At 45.6% G+C, this 19,032-nt stretch overlaps 9 protein-coding genes across 9 annotated transcripts; all 9 read left to right on the top strand.

The window, feature by feature from the left end:
• Positions 1 to 473: 473 nt before the first annotated feature.
• L228DRAFT_263161 (hypothetical protein) lies at positions 474 to 1,172 on the top strand (the record flags this gene model as incomplete). Its single annotated transcript, XM_018334468.1, has 3 exons — positions 474 to 563; positions 625 to 693; positions 762 to 1,172. The coding sequence occupies 3 exons, from the start codon at positions 474 to 476 to the stop codon at positions 1,092 to 1,094; spliced, it is 492 nt and encodes a 163-aa protein (XP_018185367.1). The 3' UTR covers positions 1,095 to 1,172.
• Positions 1,173 to 2,563: 1,391 nt separating this feature from the next.
• Positions 2,564 to 3,116, top strand: L228DRAFT_270591 (hypothetical protein; the record flags this gene model as incomplete). Its single annotated transcript, XM_018335426.1, has 2 exons — positions 2,564 to 2,959; positions 3,030 to 3,116. The coding sequence occupies 2 exons, from the start codon at positions 2,564 to 2,566 to the stop codon at positions 3,114 to 3,116; spliced, it is 483 nt and encodes a 160-aa protein (XP_018185366.1).
• A 1,043-nt stretch (positions 3,117 to 4,159) lies between these two features.
• Positions 4,160 to 5,854, top strand: L228DRAFT_250237 (hypothetical protein; the record flags this gene model as incomplete). Its single annotated transcript, XM_018333272.1, has 2 exons — positions 4,160 to 5,027; positions 5,081 to 5,854. Coding segments are annotated over exons 1-2 (1,145 nt in total), but the record flags the coding sequence as incomplete, so codon positions are not given.
• Positions 5,855 to 7,744: 1,890 nt separating this feature from the next.
• Positions 7,745 to 8,780, top strand: L228DRAFT_250235 (hypothetical protein). Its single transcript, XM_018333271.1, has 2 exons — positions 7,745 to 8,093; positions 8,162 to 8,780. Exons 1-2 carry the CDS (start codon positions 7,872 to 7,874, stop codon positions 8,291 to 8,293), a joined length of 354 nt encoding a protein of 117 aa, XP_018185364.1. The 5' UTR covers positions 7,745 to 7,871; the 3' UTR covers positions 8,294 to 8,780.
• Positions 8,781 to 8,969: 189 nt separating this feature from the next.
• L228DRAFT_223655 (hypothetical protein) lies at positions 8,970 to 12,208 on the top strand. Its single transcript, XM_018330330.1, has 4 exons — positions 8,970 to 9,842; positions 9,982 to 11,407; positions 11,627 to 11,753; positions 11,817 to 12,208. Exons 1-3 carry the CDS (start codon positions 9,117 to 9,119, stop codon positions 11,743 to 11,745), a joined length of 2,271 nt encoding a protein of 756 aa, XP_018185363.1. The 5' UTR covers positions 8,970 to 9,116; the 3' UTR covers positions 11,746 to 11,753; positions 11,817 to 12,208.
• A 35-nt stretch (positions 12,209 to 12,243) lies between these two features.
• On the top strand, positions 12,244 to 12,598 carry L228DRAFT_250233 (hypothetical protein; the record flags this gene model as incomplete). The annotated part of the gene is made up of 2 exons (XM_018333270.1): positions 12,244 to 12,274; positions 12,347 to 12,598. Coding segments are annotated over exons 1-2 (254 nt in total), but the record flags the coding sequence as incomplete, so codon positions are not given.
• Positions 12,599 to 12,702: 104 nt separating this feature from the next.
• L228DRAFT_285218 (hypothetical protein) lies at positions 12,703 to 14,139 on the top strand (the record flags this gene model as incomplete). The annotated part of the gene is made up of 2 exons (XM_018336319.1): positions 12,703 to 13,042; positions 13,139 to 14,139. The coding sequence occupies 2 exons, from the start codon at positions 12,703 to 12,705 to the stop codon at positions 14,032 to 14,034; spliced, it is 1,236 nt and encodes a 411-aa protein (XP_018185361.1). The 3' UTR covers positions 14,035 to 14,139.
• Positions 14,140 to 14,762: 623 nt separating this feature from the next.
• On the top strand, positions 14,763 to 15,855 carry L228DRAFT_263156 (hypothetical protein; the record flags this gene model as incomplete). Its single annotated transcript, XM_018334467.1, has 2 exons — positions 14,763 to 15,237; positions 15,302 to 15,855. 2 exons carry the CDS (start codon positions 14,763 to 14,765, stop codon positions 15,853 to 15,855), a joined length of 1,029 nt encoding a protein of 342 aa, XP_018185360.1.
• Positions 15,856 to 16,303: 448 nt separating this feature from the next.
• Positions 16,304 to 18,700, top strand: L228DRAFT_285216 (putative MFS transporter). The gene is made up of 6 exons (XM_018336318.1): positions 16,304 to 16,757; positions 16,836 to 16,959; positions 16,997 to 17,267; positions 17,326 to 17,829; positions 17,904 to 18,064; positions 18,126 to 18,700. Exons 1-6 carry the CDS (start codon positions 16,477 to 16,479, stop codon positions 18,567 to 18,569), a joined length of 1,785 nt encoding a protein of 594 aa, XP_018185359.1. The 5' UTR covers positions 16,304 to 16,476; the 3' UTR covers positions 18,570 to 18,700.
• The last annotated feature ends 332 nt before the right edge of the window (positions 18,701 to 19,032 follow it).

Genomic DNA, 19,032 nt, shown 5'->3' with positions numbered 1-19,032 from the left:
CTGTCTCAAAAGCATTGCTGAGTTTACGACATTATAATCTCCAGTTTTTGCATACCTGACATGATATGCCTGATAACAACCAACATCACATCTAACAATCTGCGGGCCAGATCCAACAGCCAACATAACATCTAACATATGCTCCATACCCGCTCAAAAGTCTGCCATCAAGGTATTATTGAGTTGCAAGAGACATACTATGCTAACCAATCGTTCTTATCATTCTGCCCAATATACAACTTGTAATGTTACAATAACACTAGTTCCAACACACGCTTCCCTTACGGATGACTGTAGTACTAGGAAAAATTAGTAATTGCTTGGGTTTGGTGATGTACTTAGAGCATCCACTCCGTGGAGCCATCTATATAAACTCAAGTCAAGCCAGCTCAAAGCTTGATTCCATACTCTGCAGTCATACTACATTTTCTATTCATAACTCTCTAAATCGTCAACTGTCCATACTCTACAAAATGAAGCTTGCAAGCGTTTCATTTCTCCTTGTTACCCTCGCAACCGGACTTGTTTCTGGCTTGCCTCAAAGTAATGGCGCTGGAGTAGCTGTATGTTCTTGATAATATCCTAATTGCTTTGGGATAGTGTTTGCTAATCTTTGTTTCTTAGCATCTTTCCAAGCGCTCAGGGCTCAACACACCCAATGCTTTGGCAAAGCGTGACGTCCTGGAATGCTTTGTATGTATTTCCATAAGAGCATATACTGGTGTTTACAATATAAATCCCTTTGCTAACGCTTTTGATAGGACGAGGATGCTGGCCCAAGTATTGATGACTGCAACAAGCTAGTTTCTCAAATTAGCGAATTTGGCAGCGAGAATTTCAATATTTCACCAGAAAACCCTATCAACTTTGATTATGGTAGCTGCAAGGCAACGATCCAGTCTGAGTGTGACACTTGGACAATCAGTGGGAGCGGTATAGCGGATGTATTGCAGAATGTCATCTCTGGCTGTGTCAATGAGGGAAAATCTGGTGCAGTGCTGGACAGTGACGGTAACAACACTGGAAACCATCAGGCCGGTCTGTTCCCAAGCGGTGAGGAGTTGCCTCCATACCCGTATGAGTGCTCTGCCTAGGGTATCAATCCTGGTGATTCCGTTACATGGTGGAGGACTTGAACAGGAGCCAATCTATTCTCAACAGAGCTTCGGTCGATATACTTGATTCAGCGTACATACCTGATATTGTTTATATGTTAGCTAGCTTGACTTCTTGAGAATGGATGCAATATATTTTCTCCTAAAACACCTCTTGAGTATCGAGCAAACCCAACCGTAACGAGTTCAGTCTTGCGTGAGAATCCCTCCAGAGAATTAGAAGCAAAGGCTATATCACTCATCTATTGTCTGAGCCTACCCGAATCAAGCACAGACCAATTAATGATCTAATAGTTACAATGCCAAAGATGTTTGCTCGCAGCTTTTACCAAGGAACATAGGTGGTTGATTAGTGATAATGCTAGCTTAACTTCCAACCCACCGATCTCCAGTAGCACCCCGGCGATCAGTGTTTAGACCTCCCTGAATAGACCTTCGCCCCTGAAAGCGAGAGTTGGAAATCCATGAAACGTACAAGTGCTAAACGAAGTTACCTACCTTAGTTAAGAGCTTGAACCAATCGGTACTTCATCTCTAATACACTACTTACAAGTTCGTGTCTGTAATGAGCTTCGGGTTCCTGGGCTGTTGTTGAAGGTCGGCGACTTAGCTGTTAAAGTCGGCGACTACACCCCAGGAGGCATTTCACTACCTAAGGTATTGAGTGCCGGGTATCCTTCTACGAGAAGGGTGTTCTGATTACAGGGAATAAGATAAAACGGGCGCAAATCAAACCCCGCCGCTTTCAGTTCCTGCTTTCCCTCAACGAGCTATCTTGAGTAGCGTTTACGTACTACTCCGCTCTTTTGCAAAGTAACGCGATAACCATTCTTTCATAGAACTCTACCCCCATCCTTGTGACATACAATCGTAAGTCAATACGAACATCGATTTTGTTTTTTTTTCTGCACTGACATGATCTGAGCTTTGCAAGCCATTATTAATGGAGAAGAGGGGCTTCAGTCAAGGGTCAAACCTCTAGCGTCTGCCGGGAATGATTTGGGATGTCTCTCCCATTGTCTCGCTGAGTTTGCAGCTCAGGTTCTACTGAAATTGAGAATGGAAATAAATCCGCACTGTCAATACATCATCACAAGAGGACAATAGTTTATATTGTGACTTGTTGAAGCATCATGACTTTCCCTTGCTTGGGCAGAGCAAAGCATAGCGATCAATTATCTCCCAAATTTGCACCTGCAAACAAAGAATGTCAAACGTGTCCTGGTCTCCGATTACATTGCCAGCTGCTGGCACCGCTTGCCAAGGTGGCATACACAGTATGTGTATGCCGTATGACCGTTCGGTACGTCAAACATCATAACGATAATATGCAGTTCTTAAGTAATTATTAAGGCTGAAAATTTCAGAATTTAGAATCTACAATGAATGACCAAGTCGAGACTACCTCATCCTCAACGTCAAATCACATCTCATGTCATAGCGACGAGATGGCCCAACTTAATGATCTACATATGATGTTGTCAGATATCGACTTTGGTTCGGATCAATCAGAGGTTCTTCAATGCGAGGAGCACAGTAGATTTGCCAATAGCAGATCTACGCCTGCCACGAGTGATGCAACGACCACCACCTTACCATCAATATCTTTGACCGAAGACGAGAAACGTTTGTTATCTCTACGAGACGTTGAGCGCAAGTCTTGGAAGGAAATTGCATTATACTTTCAGAGCAAATGGGGAAAAAAGATCCGGACTGCTGCCTTGCAGATGAGATACAGCCGGCTCCAGCGACGGCTGCGCGCCGTAAATGATACGGAAATCAGCTCCCTCCAGCACGCCCACGATCACTGGACGACACATAAGTGGAAACTGATTAGTGAGATGGTAAGGCACTCAAAGGCCATCTTACTCGGATGATAAACCCTCGGGCGAGGCTAACAATGGCTTGGCCTAGATGCATGAACTTGGCTGCGATCGACGGTGGACTCCGGAATATTGTGCCTTCCGGTGGCGCAGTCTCAAGGATGCTAGAAATGGTTGATGGGGAGTGGTGGTTAGACGATGATCAAAAGTTCTCTGCAGTAATGACTCGCATGTATAATTTGTGAAATTTGCAGCTATAGAAAGGTACAAATCCATAGAAAGAGCACTTGATTACAGCCTTGTCGGGTTGTGGAATGGATCTGTGGCTAAAGAAAGACACTATAATAGTCTTGAAAAACAGTTATCCTGCGGCAGTGGGGCCGGAACTATAACCGTGGTTCAAATTCATGGAAGATCTACATTGAGCTAAGGGAAATTGCCATGGCAATCCAACATGGAATATAACACAAGCATTTGAGTCGTATATTGCGGGGACCATTGCTTGGTAAAATGGGGTCCACAAGCTGACTGAAAAGCAGGGGGAGTCCACTGTTTTAGAGGAGGTTCCTGTATCTAGAGATATCGAACCGGTTTACCTCCGGTAGACGAGCGGCCCGGGACTCCACCAGAAAAATCGATGATCAAGATCTATTGTAGATAAGTAGGCAGATCGCGAGGCGGCCCCCAAATGAAAGCTGTGTACCTGTGGCGGAGTTGCTTAATTGCATCGCGATGGCTGGTGGGATCCGGTCGTCGCCGACCGCTAATGACTACCTGGTAGGTGCATAATATCCAGTGCCGCCACATGATCGCGGGAACATACCGGTGATCTGCGCAAATCACACTGCCGTGGTCACAGCCTGTGGAGATGACATGATACCAAATCCTCAGCTAACTAAGGTATGCAACTGTGCCTCACTTAATTATGCCCTGTGCCACAGCTATCCACTATGACGAACTCCTCTACCCGCAATGCCCCGACCGCCTCCTTGAATGGTTGCATCGCAATGACAAGATGCCAACAGTCATTCTGGCAACCGCCTGGGTATCTCGGCCACAATTATTATCAAGACTCATTTCCTTCTGCAAGTCTCTTTTTCTCGATTCTGTTTGGAACGGAGGTTTTGTCCGAGTCCCACTTTTACCCGGGCTAAATCCACCTCAGTCACCTCCGCCTCGAACGTGCGAGGGTGAAACAACGTGAGCGGTCCGCCATGCTTTCTCCCGCTTCAGGGAAACCCTGCTTCCCGTCCCTTTTTGACATTCGCCCCTCTCGAGCTCGGTAGGTATTCCGTCCTGCTTGTGGATGGCTGCCTAATTATGTTGGTTATGGCTTTCCATTTGGCGAGGCTGTGCTTAGTTAGGCCTTTTACCGTCTTAGTGCCCTACCCCCGGACATCTACATTTCTGTTATTTGGATGCATATTTCTTTTTGATTGCCAGTATTTCCCTTTTTCCCGTGATTTCAGCGGACTACAATCATTGGAGCGTTTGTCGTTTATAATTTAACCGTCCTCGACAGACTCGAACATATCTCATTGTCAATCCAGCCTGAAACATTCCCATTCAGACAAAAAATACACTGCACGAAAATGGCCGAGTCAAGCCATTCCGACGATACTTCGATTTTCGTTGTCCCTATGGAAGAGTCTATGGTGCTTGGATCTTCCGTCAACTCGTTGGCGAGTTTTGTTGACGCAGAGATTGTGTCTAAGCCGCCCAGGCCATTCCTAGCTGTTCGCGGGACACATTTTGTGACGCAGCACAGAGAAGAAGATGACCAGAACATCAATAAGGATGATTCTAGGACAAGCACCGAAGCAGTTGCTGGTGCAGAAACAATTGATTTTGATTTCAAAGTCGACTGTTCTGAGATCAGACGTCTGCAAACTGTCGAAGCCTTTCTACAAGACGACACTTTATCAAAATCATCGGCCGAGAATAAGTCTTCTCCGGAAAGCCTTCTAATGGAATCAATGAATAACAACACCGCGGAAACGGTTGCAAATCCAGTTCCGAGGTTAAATCGTCAGCAACTGGAGGCTTTATGCAGTTGTTTTTTGGCAGCGTCTGGATACCCATCAAAAATGCAAGTAATAATATTCTTCTGCCTGACGAGGCGTGGGCTAATTATTTCCGTAGACTTACAATCCACAAGAATACTTCTCCACGACATACTGACAATGACACTGTGGAGCTGTTTATCCACGAGCTTGCAATGGAGATTTATTATGCTGGCCATGTCACAGTTGCTACGCATTCAGGTGACACTGTAACCAAGCTTGTACTCGGCTCGTCTGGCCAAGAATCCTTGGATCCTTCCTCTTCTTCTGAAAAAACATTGCACTTGGCAATCCATGTTAACTGGGTATATCAGTGGCCTATTAATAAATTTAGGCTGAAGCACAATCATGAGACTGATACTACTCCTTCACCACTTCGCTCCATACCATCATCCGATGAAGATAATCAAGAGCAAGGAAATGCAACACCATCTCTTTACGATCCCAACTTTGGCCAACCCGTTACGTACGATCCTAATGGCTATGGCCTGCATGGTTCTGGCTCCTCGCCTTTCGGTACCTGGAATATGTCGTGGTTCTTTCGCATCCAGCATGCCATGCTCGACCGCGTGTGCAACCGTGCCTGGGTCCTTCCAGGCCAGAAGGTCAAAGGGTGGCCCAAAGACCGAGCGGGTCGAGAAAATTCTACTGGCCAAACAATTGTTGCGCATCAGCCCGGTTCAACACCAGTCTATCAAAGGCATGTACAGAAATGGGGCAGTGATGAGTAAGGGTTGGGATGAGCGAGTGATAGGATTCGTGTTTACGGATTCTCTTATCGTCCTCACCCTTTAAGGTTTTTCTTATAATTTCGTCGAGGTAGAATTGGCCTTCTGTTGAGACACACTAGCCTTCCATCTTAATTGATCTAGAATAATATATTCATATAGATCTTGTCACCGATGCAGTGAAATGCGTTTTTCCAGCTGAATTAAGAATTTCGGAATTGCCCAATCGTTCTTAAGTACAAACAAATTATGACTGTCCATTTGGCTGCGCTTTCGAACCTTCCCGGGCACAAAAAAGGTCAACAGAAATGAAAGCCTAGAAATAGATGATAATATCTTGAAGTATTCAATTCAACGACTGTTCGATATCGTACTGTTGTACTACTTTCTCTAGCGGGCAGGGTATCAAACGCAGGCTTGCACGAGCAGGGGAGCGAGTTACAGTACTCTCCCTTCGGTTAAAAAACACAGTGACATCCCTAAGCTTTGAGAGCAAAATCGAGGCGTCCATTCAGTCAGGGGTCACCAATATTTACCCATTGGAATGCGCGCGAAATTACACCCTCAACACCACGAAAATGTCGGACCCATCCACCATGTCAACAACTTTCTATCGCGATTTTTACAGCAAAAATGGCCTCAAAAGAACCCGGAAAAGAGCTGACGGCTCAGCAAAGATCAGAGATTATTGGTGCTCTCAATTTTAAAGTTCCGCAAGCTGAGATAGCTGACAAATACAAAGTTTCGCGGAAGACTGTATACAACACTAAGAAACTTGCTTCTTCCTGTGTCAACAATGTCTCGAGACCCTGGAAAAAGTCTAAGAAGACTACCAGAGAGCAGGATGAAGCACTTGTCACTAGTGCTCAGGCCTGGCCAACTCAAACTTTGCAGGAAATCAACCAGAACATTGTGCCAACTGTCTCCTGGAGCACTGTCAAAAGGCACCTCAAAGAACATGGAATTTTGAAGCATAGACAACCCCTCAAGCCCTTTCTTTCACCTGAAGATAGGCTTATATGGCTTGAATTTGCCCTGGAGCATGTTAATTGGGAGGACTGGCAATGGAGAAATGTAGTTTTCTCTGATGAATGCTTGGTGGAGGAGGGGAAAGGCCAGGACAGACAATGGGTCTTCTGGAGGCCAGAAGAAAAGTGGAATCCAGACCTTGTTGGAGCCAGACCATGGAAGGGAAAAAGGGTCATGGTATGGGCTGCATTTTGTGGTGATACACCTGTCGCTGCCCAGGTCTTGAGAGGAGATCCAGAGGCTGCAAAAAAGGGTGTTACTGCCAATGTTTATTTGCAGTGTTTAAAGTCCAATCTTGCAGGTTTTATGGCTCAACATCCTGACTATATTTTCATGCAGGATAATGCCCCCATACACACAGCAACAATTGTCTGGAACTGGCTGATGGATGCTGGAATTCCATTCCTTGACTGGCCACCTTATTCTCCAGATCTTAACCCTATAGAACACAGCTGGTTTCCTCTCAAAAAGGAGGTATATAATCGTGGAGGGGAATTAATGGAAGACTTTGACATGGATACTGTCAATGAGCAAGATTTAGGGGGTATGTGTATAACTGCGTGGTCTGCTTTGCCTCGGAGTCTGTTTGATAGTCTGATTTCAAGCATGCATGATCGCTGTCAGGCAGTTATAGATGCACATGGAGGACCAACTAAATATTGAAATAATTTAATTGTTTACTATATTATACTATGTATGATGCTCTATTTTTCTAATCGCTCAGAAATAAATCATATTATGTGATTGGGAAGTTATGTGCGTTTGAAGTTGGCCACCGGTCGGGATCCTGGATGGGAACGTTTTCGTGCCCTAGTACTGTATAAATACCTAAAGTACGTCTTGCAATTTGTCTCGGTTGGCCTTTTGGTGCTGCCTATTACTTGAACTCTGAGTTGTTTAAGAAGGAAAACTCCTAGGAGAACGACAACGAACTATCCGCGATTAAACAGCGTTACTCGGACCTCACTACCATCAGCGTCAATCATGGCAACGAGAACCATCTACCTCATATCGTCTCGGAATTCTTCGAGACAGAGAGCACATTTTGCAATATTTATTCCTTCGAATGGTCAGCCTGATATAGGCACATTGATTCAAGTGGTTGGAGCACCGATGACTGGCTTCGTCCTCGAATTCAAGCGAAATTACTCACCAGCCATGACTACGGAGCCATATGAAATGTTCCCGATCGGAGAGGTCTCTGCAGACAATGTCGCTGATTCTACAAGCAACGAGCAAAGCATCGATGACAGACCGCAAGATAATCTAGAGCACCAGGCATCTCAGATTCCTCCGCCCCGTATCAGCGAAAACTTTAGGGCTCCTGTAAATAATGTAAGTAGATATATACGCTTACCTCTTGAGCGAAGTCTTTGGATCCCTTATTTTGACTTTCCTAACAGACGACAAACCGAAGATGCCAAGAATGGACAACAGATTATGTGCGACGCTTGGTCGACAGGGGTATCATCGGGGCAGAAGCTCTCGAAATTGTTCAATCCAAACGTGACCCGCCAAGCCATGGCATATTTTAGTGCATCGACACGTTTAATGATTTTCAGCGGGGTACCTCAGTACAAACTATCGACTGGACAAGCATCACTAGCTCCAGGGCTTGACATGGCTAATTTGTGGGGCTTGATATTTGACACGCGCAAGTTTGAGCAAGTTTCCCTCGGATCACCTCAATTATATTTTCGATATCAACACCAAGGTCCCCCATACAATTATTCTTGTCCCGATGGACTTACTAGCAGCTGCACTAGAGAAATGATTTTCGAGCGATTAATGCATCAGATCCGGAACCGTCACACCGGATCGTTTCCTGGTCCAATCTTTTTCAATTGTAAACAAGCCACATGCAATACATTTATTCCTACATTTTCCGGGTTTGATATTCACCATTTTCCGGGCAGCGGATGATTACGAGGCTTGTTACTTTTTACACAATGCTGCTGGACATATTCTTTGATTTTAATGGCACACGGTCAAAGAAAAATTGCCCGCAGTGGGCCAAAGCACCTGGAACTTGCTCTCCCGCATGATCACCCATCGGGAAGGCCGCTCTTTGACTTTCTTCCTGTCATTGGGTATGTGGGTGATCTATAGGGCTTACTGAGTGTGCATGTACGGAAGATCAAATCAAGCTATTTAATGTACAGAACATCCCTAGTAGCAGGAAATGTTTTGCAAGCATCAATCCTGCCTTGAAATTCTACTATTCCGTGACAGAATACTCTGAGCTTTCGCTTCTTGCCGGCCCAGCGCTGGTGAATTTCGCGAAGTACTCCAGACGTATTTCTTTTTGAACTGCTTCAAATTCAGCAATATACGACTGCCTTCACCGAGAGGAATGTTATGATGGATATGTCACCGAACTCAAATTCGAATATCACCAATCTCCCTCTTACCGACCCAAGATGCAATAGCGATGCCTGCGCAGCGTACAAGGCCGCCCACCTTGCATCTCAACAACAAATCTCTTGGGCATCTCAATTTCTCTACGGCCATTATGTAACCTGGTACTATATCGTCGCCCTTGGTTTAGGGATGCTAGTGTATGGAACCAAATTACTTCGGAATCAATATCCTAGAGCTTTGTCTCCTTCGGCACCGAGCCTCCAGAAGTCCAAGTCGACCAGAGTACAGCACAAAATCATTGCAATCATCCGGTCTATCTCTTATCGGCGTATCCGCGGCCGCTTCGGGGACTCACTTGGCCTCCCAAGTGTCGGCATTTTTCTCTTCGTTGCTTTTACATGCTTGTATCTGCTCTTGCTGACGTTTGTCCAACGACCGTACTATCGCCTTCATCGAGGATTTGGCTCCCCGCCTCTCGCTGTCCGGACGGGTCTCATGGCCATTGCTTTAACGCCCATCATTGTTGCATTGGCAGGCAAAGTAAACTTGGTCAGCATGTTGACGGGGATCAGCCACGAGAAGCTGAACGTTCTACACCGCTACACATCGTACATGTGTTTATTTTTGAGTATTGTGCACACTGTTCCTTTTATTGTGGCGCCAATACGGGATGGAGGAGCAGAGGCACTAAGAAAGCAGTTTTATAAAAAGGGAGCGTATGAAGTATGTCTAATTTTATTTATTGATTGAATTACCTTTCCCTCCTATCACATAATTCTATAATGAGTCTCCTACGGTCAAAATGATTTGCATTTCCCATATCAATATACTTATGCTAACTTCAATATTTTTCCTTGCTTAGTTCACCGGCACCCCTGCACTCGGCATGCTCGTCGGACTTTGCCTTCTATCCATTCCTTGGATTCGACGCTATGCATATAACCTCTTCTACCGTCTTCATATATTGCTTTATATTGTATATCTGGGCCTGATGTTTTGGCACGCCGGACAAGAACTTGACTCATGGGCCTACCTTTGGGCTACATTAGCAGTCTATCTTGCATCGATTGTGGGTCGTTTACTTGTCAAATGGCAGACCTTCAATATTCTACGATCGGGGACATGGTATCGTGGGTTCCCTGCCCAAGCGGTCGTGCTTCCGGGAGACATGACAAAAGTGAATATTTTTGGTCCAGTGGATTTTGTCTGGACACCCGGCCAGCATTGCTGGCTACGCTTTCCGCATTTGTCGATGCTTCAGAACCATCCGTTCACGATTGCTTCTGTACCATGCTGTAGGCACGGCCTACATGGGACTTCGAAAGAAGAGGATGAAGTGAGCTGCTATGGAGATGTTCAGCGAATGACATTTTATATTCGCTCATACAATGGCCTAACCCGGCGTCTGGAAGATCATACTTGTGCCGAAATTGCTAAGGATGATAAGTCCTCCGCTATGTTCGATGCAGATGGTATCTTCTCGGTACACGTTGATGGACCGTACGGCGGAATCGTGGAAGATTTGTCAAGTCTGTACGATTGTGTGGTATTCGTAGCAGGCGGAGGTGGAGTCGCGTCATGTATGCCATGGATGTTGCACCTTGCGCGGAGGATGCGTCACACCAGCCAAACACCAACGACCCCATCTTCAGAGAGAGAAGACCGTCCATCTGATGACGGAAAATCTCACGGCTACAATGGCAGGGAGGAACATACGTCCCGGGTTAAGGTGATTCATCTCATATGGATGGTCAGACATCCCGACCACCTTGAATGGATTACTTCTGACCTTGCGCAAGTCGTGCGCCTGGCGGGTCATGAAAGAGTAAAATTGGAATTCTATGTAACAGGAAATAACAGGAAAGCTGGCATGGCTGATATTGTTCCACCTCCCCATCGCAGCTTGGTAGCCAAAGAAGCGAAATCATCATCACTCGCTATTGATGAAACTCACGAGCCTGATCATGATCTGGAAAAGGGACAACAGTCACAACAGCTCTCTTCGTCTGCGAACCTGCAGCTGCCTCCAGCCCGTAAGGATTCCGAAAATGAGACTGTACCGGCACGAAAGGCATCTCTTAAGTTGGATGAAGTCGAAGCTGCCGCAGCATTACATTCGAACACAAGAATTGTGCCGGAAACCGCTGCATCAGCGATGCCACAAGAGGATTCTATTGCGGTGATACGACACACTGTCAACGAGCTGAGATCCATACATCCCGAGCGACCATATCTACCAGATCTCTTACCTGGCTTACTTGAAGGGCATAGAAGAATCATGATATACGGTACGTAACTAACTTTCTCCCTCTGCATGGGCACCATTGACTGGAGCGAGGAAAAATTATCAAATTGTGTTAAAGATGTATATGTTTTCGTACCGTCACTCGTTCAATTTTTCTAGCTCCCGTCTCTGGTCCCCTTCCCCAACCATTCCCTAGCTATACGCACTCAAATTCTTTTATTCCATTTTCTTACGATTAGCATAAATTCTAATACTATGATAGGTTGCGGTCCCGAAAGTCTGAAAATTGACCTGTCCAATGCCACTGCCAAGGCACAGTCCAGAGTTTTGCGAGGCAAAGCAGATAAAATTTCGCTGCATACCGAGACATTTGGATGGTGAAATAAATGGTAAGCACCGAAGAACTTTGTCTATCAGGGAATATTGTCTTTATGGCTAACACTCGAAGGCAGAAGACGTTGCAAGGACATCAACAGTAGTGTTGATGGAGTCCAATCTGGCGTGGAAAGCTTTGATGTGGTTTTAATAGGCTGTTGAAAGGAAATAATGTACTGCCATCAAATGAGCCCTGTATTCGTTGTTTGCGTAAATTACTATTCAATACATTATCGGAATGTTTCCTGTTCAGCCAAGAGAAACCTTTCCGGTCGCAGTTTAGGTCTGAGTGCACTGTCACAATGAACTACAGTAGCCAGAAATTAGTTGGGTTTAGTGCTCGACTCGGTCCGACCCTTGCAGACCGATAGCCAGCAAAGCTTCTCTTCCACCGCTGGCTGGCACGAATGCACAGACGCGCATTGCTTTGGCTTCGTTAACATCCCAGGACTTGGAATTAAACCACCGTATTTCAAAATTCCCCTTACTCCTTCTCTGCAAATTCTTGATACAATGATGTTGCTATTGATCTACCGTAAGTAGCTAAATGAGAACTATCATACCCGTCAGCCTAATGATAATAACCCTCGAGCCACTACGGAGATAGTCGGCTATACAGATAGTCTATCTTGGCAGCAAGGATTGCTTGCAGTACAGTCGGATGAGCTTCCCGTGTCAGGCAAGACGTTTGGCCGAAGGTGGAACCGTTTTGCTTCAGTAGTGGAGCTTTTAAAGAAAGTTTTATTTCTTTCTCGTATTTTACTAATGGGAATACAGATGCATTGCTTCGAACAACAACCAAATCTCCACTCCAACTCAACACTCATGCGACTGGAGTGGAGACCATGGCAAACGAACCAAAAACTTGTATAAAATGTCATGATCTCTGCTGCATTCTTTGCAGCCGTCATCGAGTATTATCTATGCTATCAATTGCCTCAATTAGTTCATATACCGTTCAATATGAGTCCGAAATCATCCTACCTAACGGACCATCACCGGGAAGACGTTCAACAACTGCAAAAATACCTCCGCCAAGCACGAGCAGGCTTATATCTTCTTGTTGTCATTGTCATTGCAAACCTGGTCTTATCGTACAGATTAATTGCTTTCCCCTGCACGCCTAAGCTTCGGGACTATAGCCCTGAGGTTTGTGCTTCGATTATTCCACAGCCGCCGTTGGTGGGCGCACATCAGCCAATTCCAAATGAAGAAGATTGGCAGTCTCATAAAAATGAGAAAGCTGGCCTTGCTGTTCGAGCTACGGTTACTGATATCGCATTGCCGGAGTCGAGTCATGCATGTAAGTTTCCGATTGCCCAAGCTAAAACCAAATCCACAGACTCAGTATTCCATAGTGGTGGAAAGTGATATTGTTAAAGTTCTAATCCCTGTATAGCTGCCATCACAGAAATTGAAGAACGAGACCGCTATCTTTGGTTTGTGGTTGCAATGATTGGGGTTACCCTTGTCAACCAGGCAAACTCTTGGTTATCCATTGTTAGCTCGTGTCGAGACTTTGACCAAAGCCAGACAAATCAATTCTCTTGCGTCTGTGGTGCAATCGCTACAGCCGTCATGTATGGAGGTGCTATATACCAGTCTGGTGTACGTTTAGGACATATCCAGCAATGGATGAACAACAATGGCGTCCAGATTGGAGGGTGGAAGCGTGATGATGTTGATTATCAGCTTCTCCAAGAGCTTTCAGACATCATTGGTATGCCAGTAGAGCATCTTGGCTTTTATAGTACTCCTTCAATCGATACTGGAGACAGCAAAAATGCTACCAGCGCTCAGCGTCGGGATGCCAGTGCTAGCAACTCGCGTCCAGTATTTGGCTTCACCGATCCCCGTGGTTACCCAATGCACTTTACATACTTGGGAAACACTACCGAAGGACCGTGGTTTAAGTTTGGTTTTGGCAACGGCAGTGCTCCGGTAGCAGAACAGGGAAATATAGAGAATGAGAAAAGATGGTATGGCTCACAGTATTTTACCTGGGGCGGGATCGACTTTGCTGTAGATTTCAATACAGCCGATGGAGGCATTCTATCTACAACCTATGACTACAGACAACTTTACGACGAGGTCTCGTGCTACATGAGCGGGTCCATGCGTGCAGCTGGCCATTGGTTTCAAGTATACGATAATAATAATAAGGGAACCATTACAGCTGGCCGTGTTGCACCTTTTAATGGCGGTGATCATTGGAGTGGCATTCCGCAGATGACGAACGAGCCTCTGCCTCTAGCTGAAGATCCACGCTGCCATGTTTCCAGAAAGAATAGATAGAATTTTATTAAATTAACATGGCTGCTCAAGCCGGGCCATTTAAAACAACAAATCCCGACAAAAATCACTGATCTACTTGTATATAGCACTTGTAAATACCGCTACAATGAAATTTTTGTTGGTGACAAGAGACATCCCTATAGAGTGCCCATTGAACACCTTTACCAATTCTCTCCATATAATAATTTAAACCTTCCTACTACAAACCTCGACTGTAACACTGTCTCTTAAATATTGATCACTAGCAAAGTCTGCAAGAGTAATAACTCTACATGACATGCCGACCACGATTAGAACCAGAGAGGGGATAAAAACTCCTTTTCATGCTTCATAATTCAGAACGCCTAGCCCACTGAAATTATACGGAATCAGCTCTATTAGGCAGGGAGGAATAGGTCGTCATTTTAATCTACTGAATTCTTCGCTATTTGCAGCTCTCGAGTATCGCCAAGGAGACACTAATATTAAGACTAGACAAGAATGCTCGTGGGCGTTCAGAATGGGGCTAAGCTGACCGAATTATTACAGCGAGCAGTCTTTTAATAATGGGGTTCAAAGCCGACTGTATGTGTCACAGGAATTCAATGGGGTAATAATTAACATCACCGATCATACTTATCCGACCGACCAAAACATGTCGCACATAGGTGCTCCCTCAACTCTTCGGGGAACAACAGCCAGAAAGCATATATCTTGTTCGATACATTGCAGAGAATCGATTAAGAGTCATGTCTCAGCTACAGCTTCAAACGGAAGCTATCGAGCCAGATGAAGACGATCTTAAATTATTTCATGTCGTTCACGATTATGTACAATCGAATTCTCCTCATGCCCTCTCGGACGCCGTAGAAAAACTGAACTCTCTCTACGCCATGTCGCTGACTGCCGAAGAACTAAGCCAGAGAAAGGCCCAGCTGGCAGAGACAATGGAGGAAGGGGAGGAGAGTATTGAAGACGCACTCGATGAGTACTTGGAAAACCGCTGGCGAGGATTCCACTTATGGTTCTGGGATGAAATCTGCAAAATTGCATGGCAGATTCCATATACGGATTGCGCTCAGGATAAGCTGGTCGAGCTCGTGAAGGCTCTCAAAACATCACCGTGGCAGCCGATCATACATACAAAGCACGAACAACTTGGCTCATTTCCATTATGGTTGAACAGTAGTTCCGAGTTCCCCAAAATATTTCGAGCCTTATCTGGTAAGAGCTGCAGAAATATGACCAAACGCGAAAAAAATTAAACAAGTACTCATAAGCATGGCAGATGGAAATGATATGAAGGCCGACGAGGAGGGATGGGATTCGGATTCTCGAAACCGGCGTCAATTGAACCTGCGAGGATTCGGTGCACGCTTGATGGGCAGTGGTGCAATGGGAGGTATCGAGTTTCTTTGTATATGGGACGTGGCAAAGTGTCTGGAGGGGACATATCAAATTGAGGGCCAAAAATCAGGTTTTGCTTTCAGTTGGGGAGCTAAGGACGCCCGGTTTAGTAGCAACCCCGCGACCGATGCCGACCTTGCACTCCACGTCGCTGAAGCCGCCGAGTGGATCAGGCATGGTGGTCGCCATCTATATGGTTCCTATGAGTATCAGGCTTATGCAGGAGGACCGCTGTGGGACGAAAAGCCTCGGGATGAAAAGGGACGGAAGTACGCCTTATGTCCGGAAAGGTGGGCACTATGGAAGAGCCGATTTGAAGAGTTTAGCAAGCACCCCGAGGTCGACCGGAATACTAGAAGTAAATCAACAGAAATACACCAGCTGATTGAGGAAATTGAGGCAGAGCACGGGAAGGTTTGGAAGACAAAATTTTGAAGTATGATACACAGATAGCTTTCTTGCGCAGGGTGATTTAATTGCTGACCCTGCTAGAACGCCAGGGTACAAAGGGCTCTAAATAAAGCTAACTAAAGCGTTGAGGTTAAATAACTATAGTTAGCGACCCTTTATAATTGAAGTTGGTTTTCTTACCTTATAGCATGCTTCCGTTACTCAGCCTCTTACCAGGAGGTCACAATAATCAACCTTGAGACCCGGATAGACTTTGTTACATTCCCGTTCAGGTTAAATATTTGACTTAAGCAGGTACCATCCCATTTAGCGCTGGACCGGACATTTTAAATCCCGAGAGCAGCTTTGCGGAGACAGGCAGGGTCCGATCCGGGTGGGTTAGGGTGGTCCTGCGAGACGGCTCAATATCATTCCGACCGGCTTTGGATGTCATTCCGAATCATGAAAGCACAATCAAAGCTCTGGAATTGAACAAATGCATTGCATTTGTAATTGGGAAATGACCGAAAGAGATGAAAAGGCCGCACAAGGATGTTTCATCCTATATATTCATCACGGTCCTGTACCGAAAATGGTCTCCTACTGGCAGTTCCACACGTCCTTTAATTGCAGCAATTGGCGCTTGAATTAAAATCATATCTTACAATGCCTGAAACGACACCTCAAACTCTCGATAGGCCTCTCGATGCCACAGAATCGTCTGAGTCTTGGCAGCTCACCTCCGTGCAGAAGCAAGAAAGGATTCACAAGAAAGCTTCCAGCGACGACGCAGAGCCCAAGTACAAATATCCATCGGGGCTTCCTCTTTACCTTATCCTTACATCAGTTACGCTGGCTTATTTCCTATTTTTTCTGGACCTTGCTGTCATTTCCACAGCTACTCCTGCCATTACCTCCCGGTTTGACTCTCTGGTCGACGTCGGCTGGTAAGTACATGCGGAATCTATCTTAACAACCACCAATACTACTTAGGTGGTTGGCAAAATGCTAATCGTCCTGCTCAGGTATGGTGGAGCCTATCAGCTTGGAAGTGCAGCGTTCCAACCCTTGAGCGGCAAACTATACAGTCAATTTTCCACAAAGGCGTGTCTTGATCTATATTCCCTCTACCTGTCTCCCCTCCTCTCCGTGACAAAAATACATGCTTACATTGAACATAATGCAGTGGACATTCCTTGCCTTCTTCTTCGTCTTTGAGGTTGGGTCTGCCATATGCGGAGCGGCCCAGTCGTCACCCATGTTCATCATCGGCCGTGTCATCTCGGGCGTGGGCTCTGCTGGGGTGGCCAACGGTGCTCTGACAACCATTGCCGCCGTCCTCCCAACAAGGAGACAACCACTTTTCATGGGGCTCAACATGGGCATGGGCCAGCTGGGACTTGCGACGGGCCCCATCATCGGAGGTGCTTTCACCTCAAACGTGTCGTGGCGATGGTGTGCGTTAAATCATCTCTTACCTTGAAGAACCCCCCAAAACCAACTTTTATGTGTTAGGCTTTTATATCAATCTCCCTTTGGGCGGCGTCGTCGGCGGTTTTCTTCTCTTCAACAATATACCTGAACCGAAACCCAAGCGTCCAGCTCTAGAGGTTCTCGGCACGGCCATTAAGTCTCTGGATCTCCTTGGATTCTTTCTCATCTGTCCCGCGGCCGTCATGTTCCTCCTGGGTCTGCAGTATGGCGGTAACCAATATTCATGGGACAGTTCGGTTGTAATTGGCTTGCTAGCTGGGGCTGCCGTCACCTTTGGCTTGTTTCTGGTCTGGGAGCATCGTCAGGGTGACGGGGCCATGGTGCCATTTGCCATGCTCAAACACCGCGTCATCTGGTCGACTGCAATGACCATGTTTTTCAGCCTTTCCAGTGTCCTCGTGGCTGATTTCTACATTGCAATCTTTTTCCAGGCGATCCGCGATGATTCGCCATTGATGAGCGGCGTGCACATGCTCCCAATCACACTTGGGTTGGTCATGTTTACCATGGTCTCTGGCGTCTTGAGTAAGTATCTTCGCTCGGCATTTTGTGATTCCCAATTGACTTCTTGGTGGCTGACCACCACCGATGCTGTACAGTCTCTGTTTTGGGCTACTATCTTCCATTCATTCTTGTGGGAGCCTCCATATCGGCTATTGGCTATGGGCTCTTGTCACAACTAAGTCCGACGACCTCCGTTGCAAAATGGATCGGATACCAGATTCTTTACGGTGTCGGAAGCGGTTGCACAGCCGCGGCTGTAAGTTCAACACTTGATGACAGGATGATGATCATCCGCTGACTCGCTTTCTTCGATCTAGCCCTACATCGCCATACAAAACCTCGTACCTGCGGAGCAGATCCCCCTCGCGATGGCCATTATAATTTTTATGCAAAATATAGGAGCCGCCACCTCTTTGATCGCTGCAAACGCCATATTCAGCAACAGCCTTCGACACCAGCTTCAGCAGCGCTCTGAACAAATTGGCCATGCTCCGGATATCATCGTCTCCGCCGGGGTTCGCTCCATTCGTAAGCTGGTATCTGGATCACAGCTAGTTGCTGTGCTCGCGGCCTACAGCAAAAGCATCGATCACGTCATGTACCTTGGTCTCGGTGTCAGCGTTGCCGTCTTGGTATTCGCTTGGGGGCTTGGATGGAAAGATATTCGCAACGTCAAGGATCTCAAGGCCATTACCGACGGCTCTTCTGAAAAAGAGGATAAACAGCCAACGTCAGATGAAGTAGTAATGGACAATAATTAGGGTAGTGGCGAACGATGGGTTGGACAAGACATTTACTGCCGTTTTGTCAGAAAATAAGTCTGTAGACAGTCGGAACAAGATCAGAGCAATGTAGATCTATATGGTAGTATACAAGACTCATTACTGAGGACACATATCCTTATATCTTAAAGATAGATACTATATATAGTTTTATAGATCTTAGACCTTGATATACATAGTACTAATTTTTTTTTAAATAAAAACAAGTAAAATGTATAATTGTAGTTAAATAAAATACAAGAAATAATTAAATTTTAAAAAATAAATTATATTACTATATTGATAAAGAGACTAAAACATGATTTTATTTAGTATTATCTTTATAAAAGTTCTAGTTTGGAAAATTAATTATAGAGGGTTTTTCTACTTTTTCCAAAGGGTTAGACTTAGGAATTTATATAGTAAGAATTTATCAAACCATAGTTTAATTTGTTACTGCAGT

This window comes from Xylona heveae (genome assembly GCF_001619985.1).
Source record: "Xylona heveae TC161 unplaced genomic scaffold L228scaffold_11, whole genome shotgun sequence".
Classification (NCBI taxonomy): domain Eukaryota; kingdom Fungi; phylum Ascomycota; class Xylonomycetes; order Xylonales; family Xylonaceae; genus Xylona; species Xylona heveae.
Note: the sequence above shows the minus strand (reverse complement) of the source record. Positions and strands in the feature narration are given on the sequence as shown.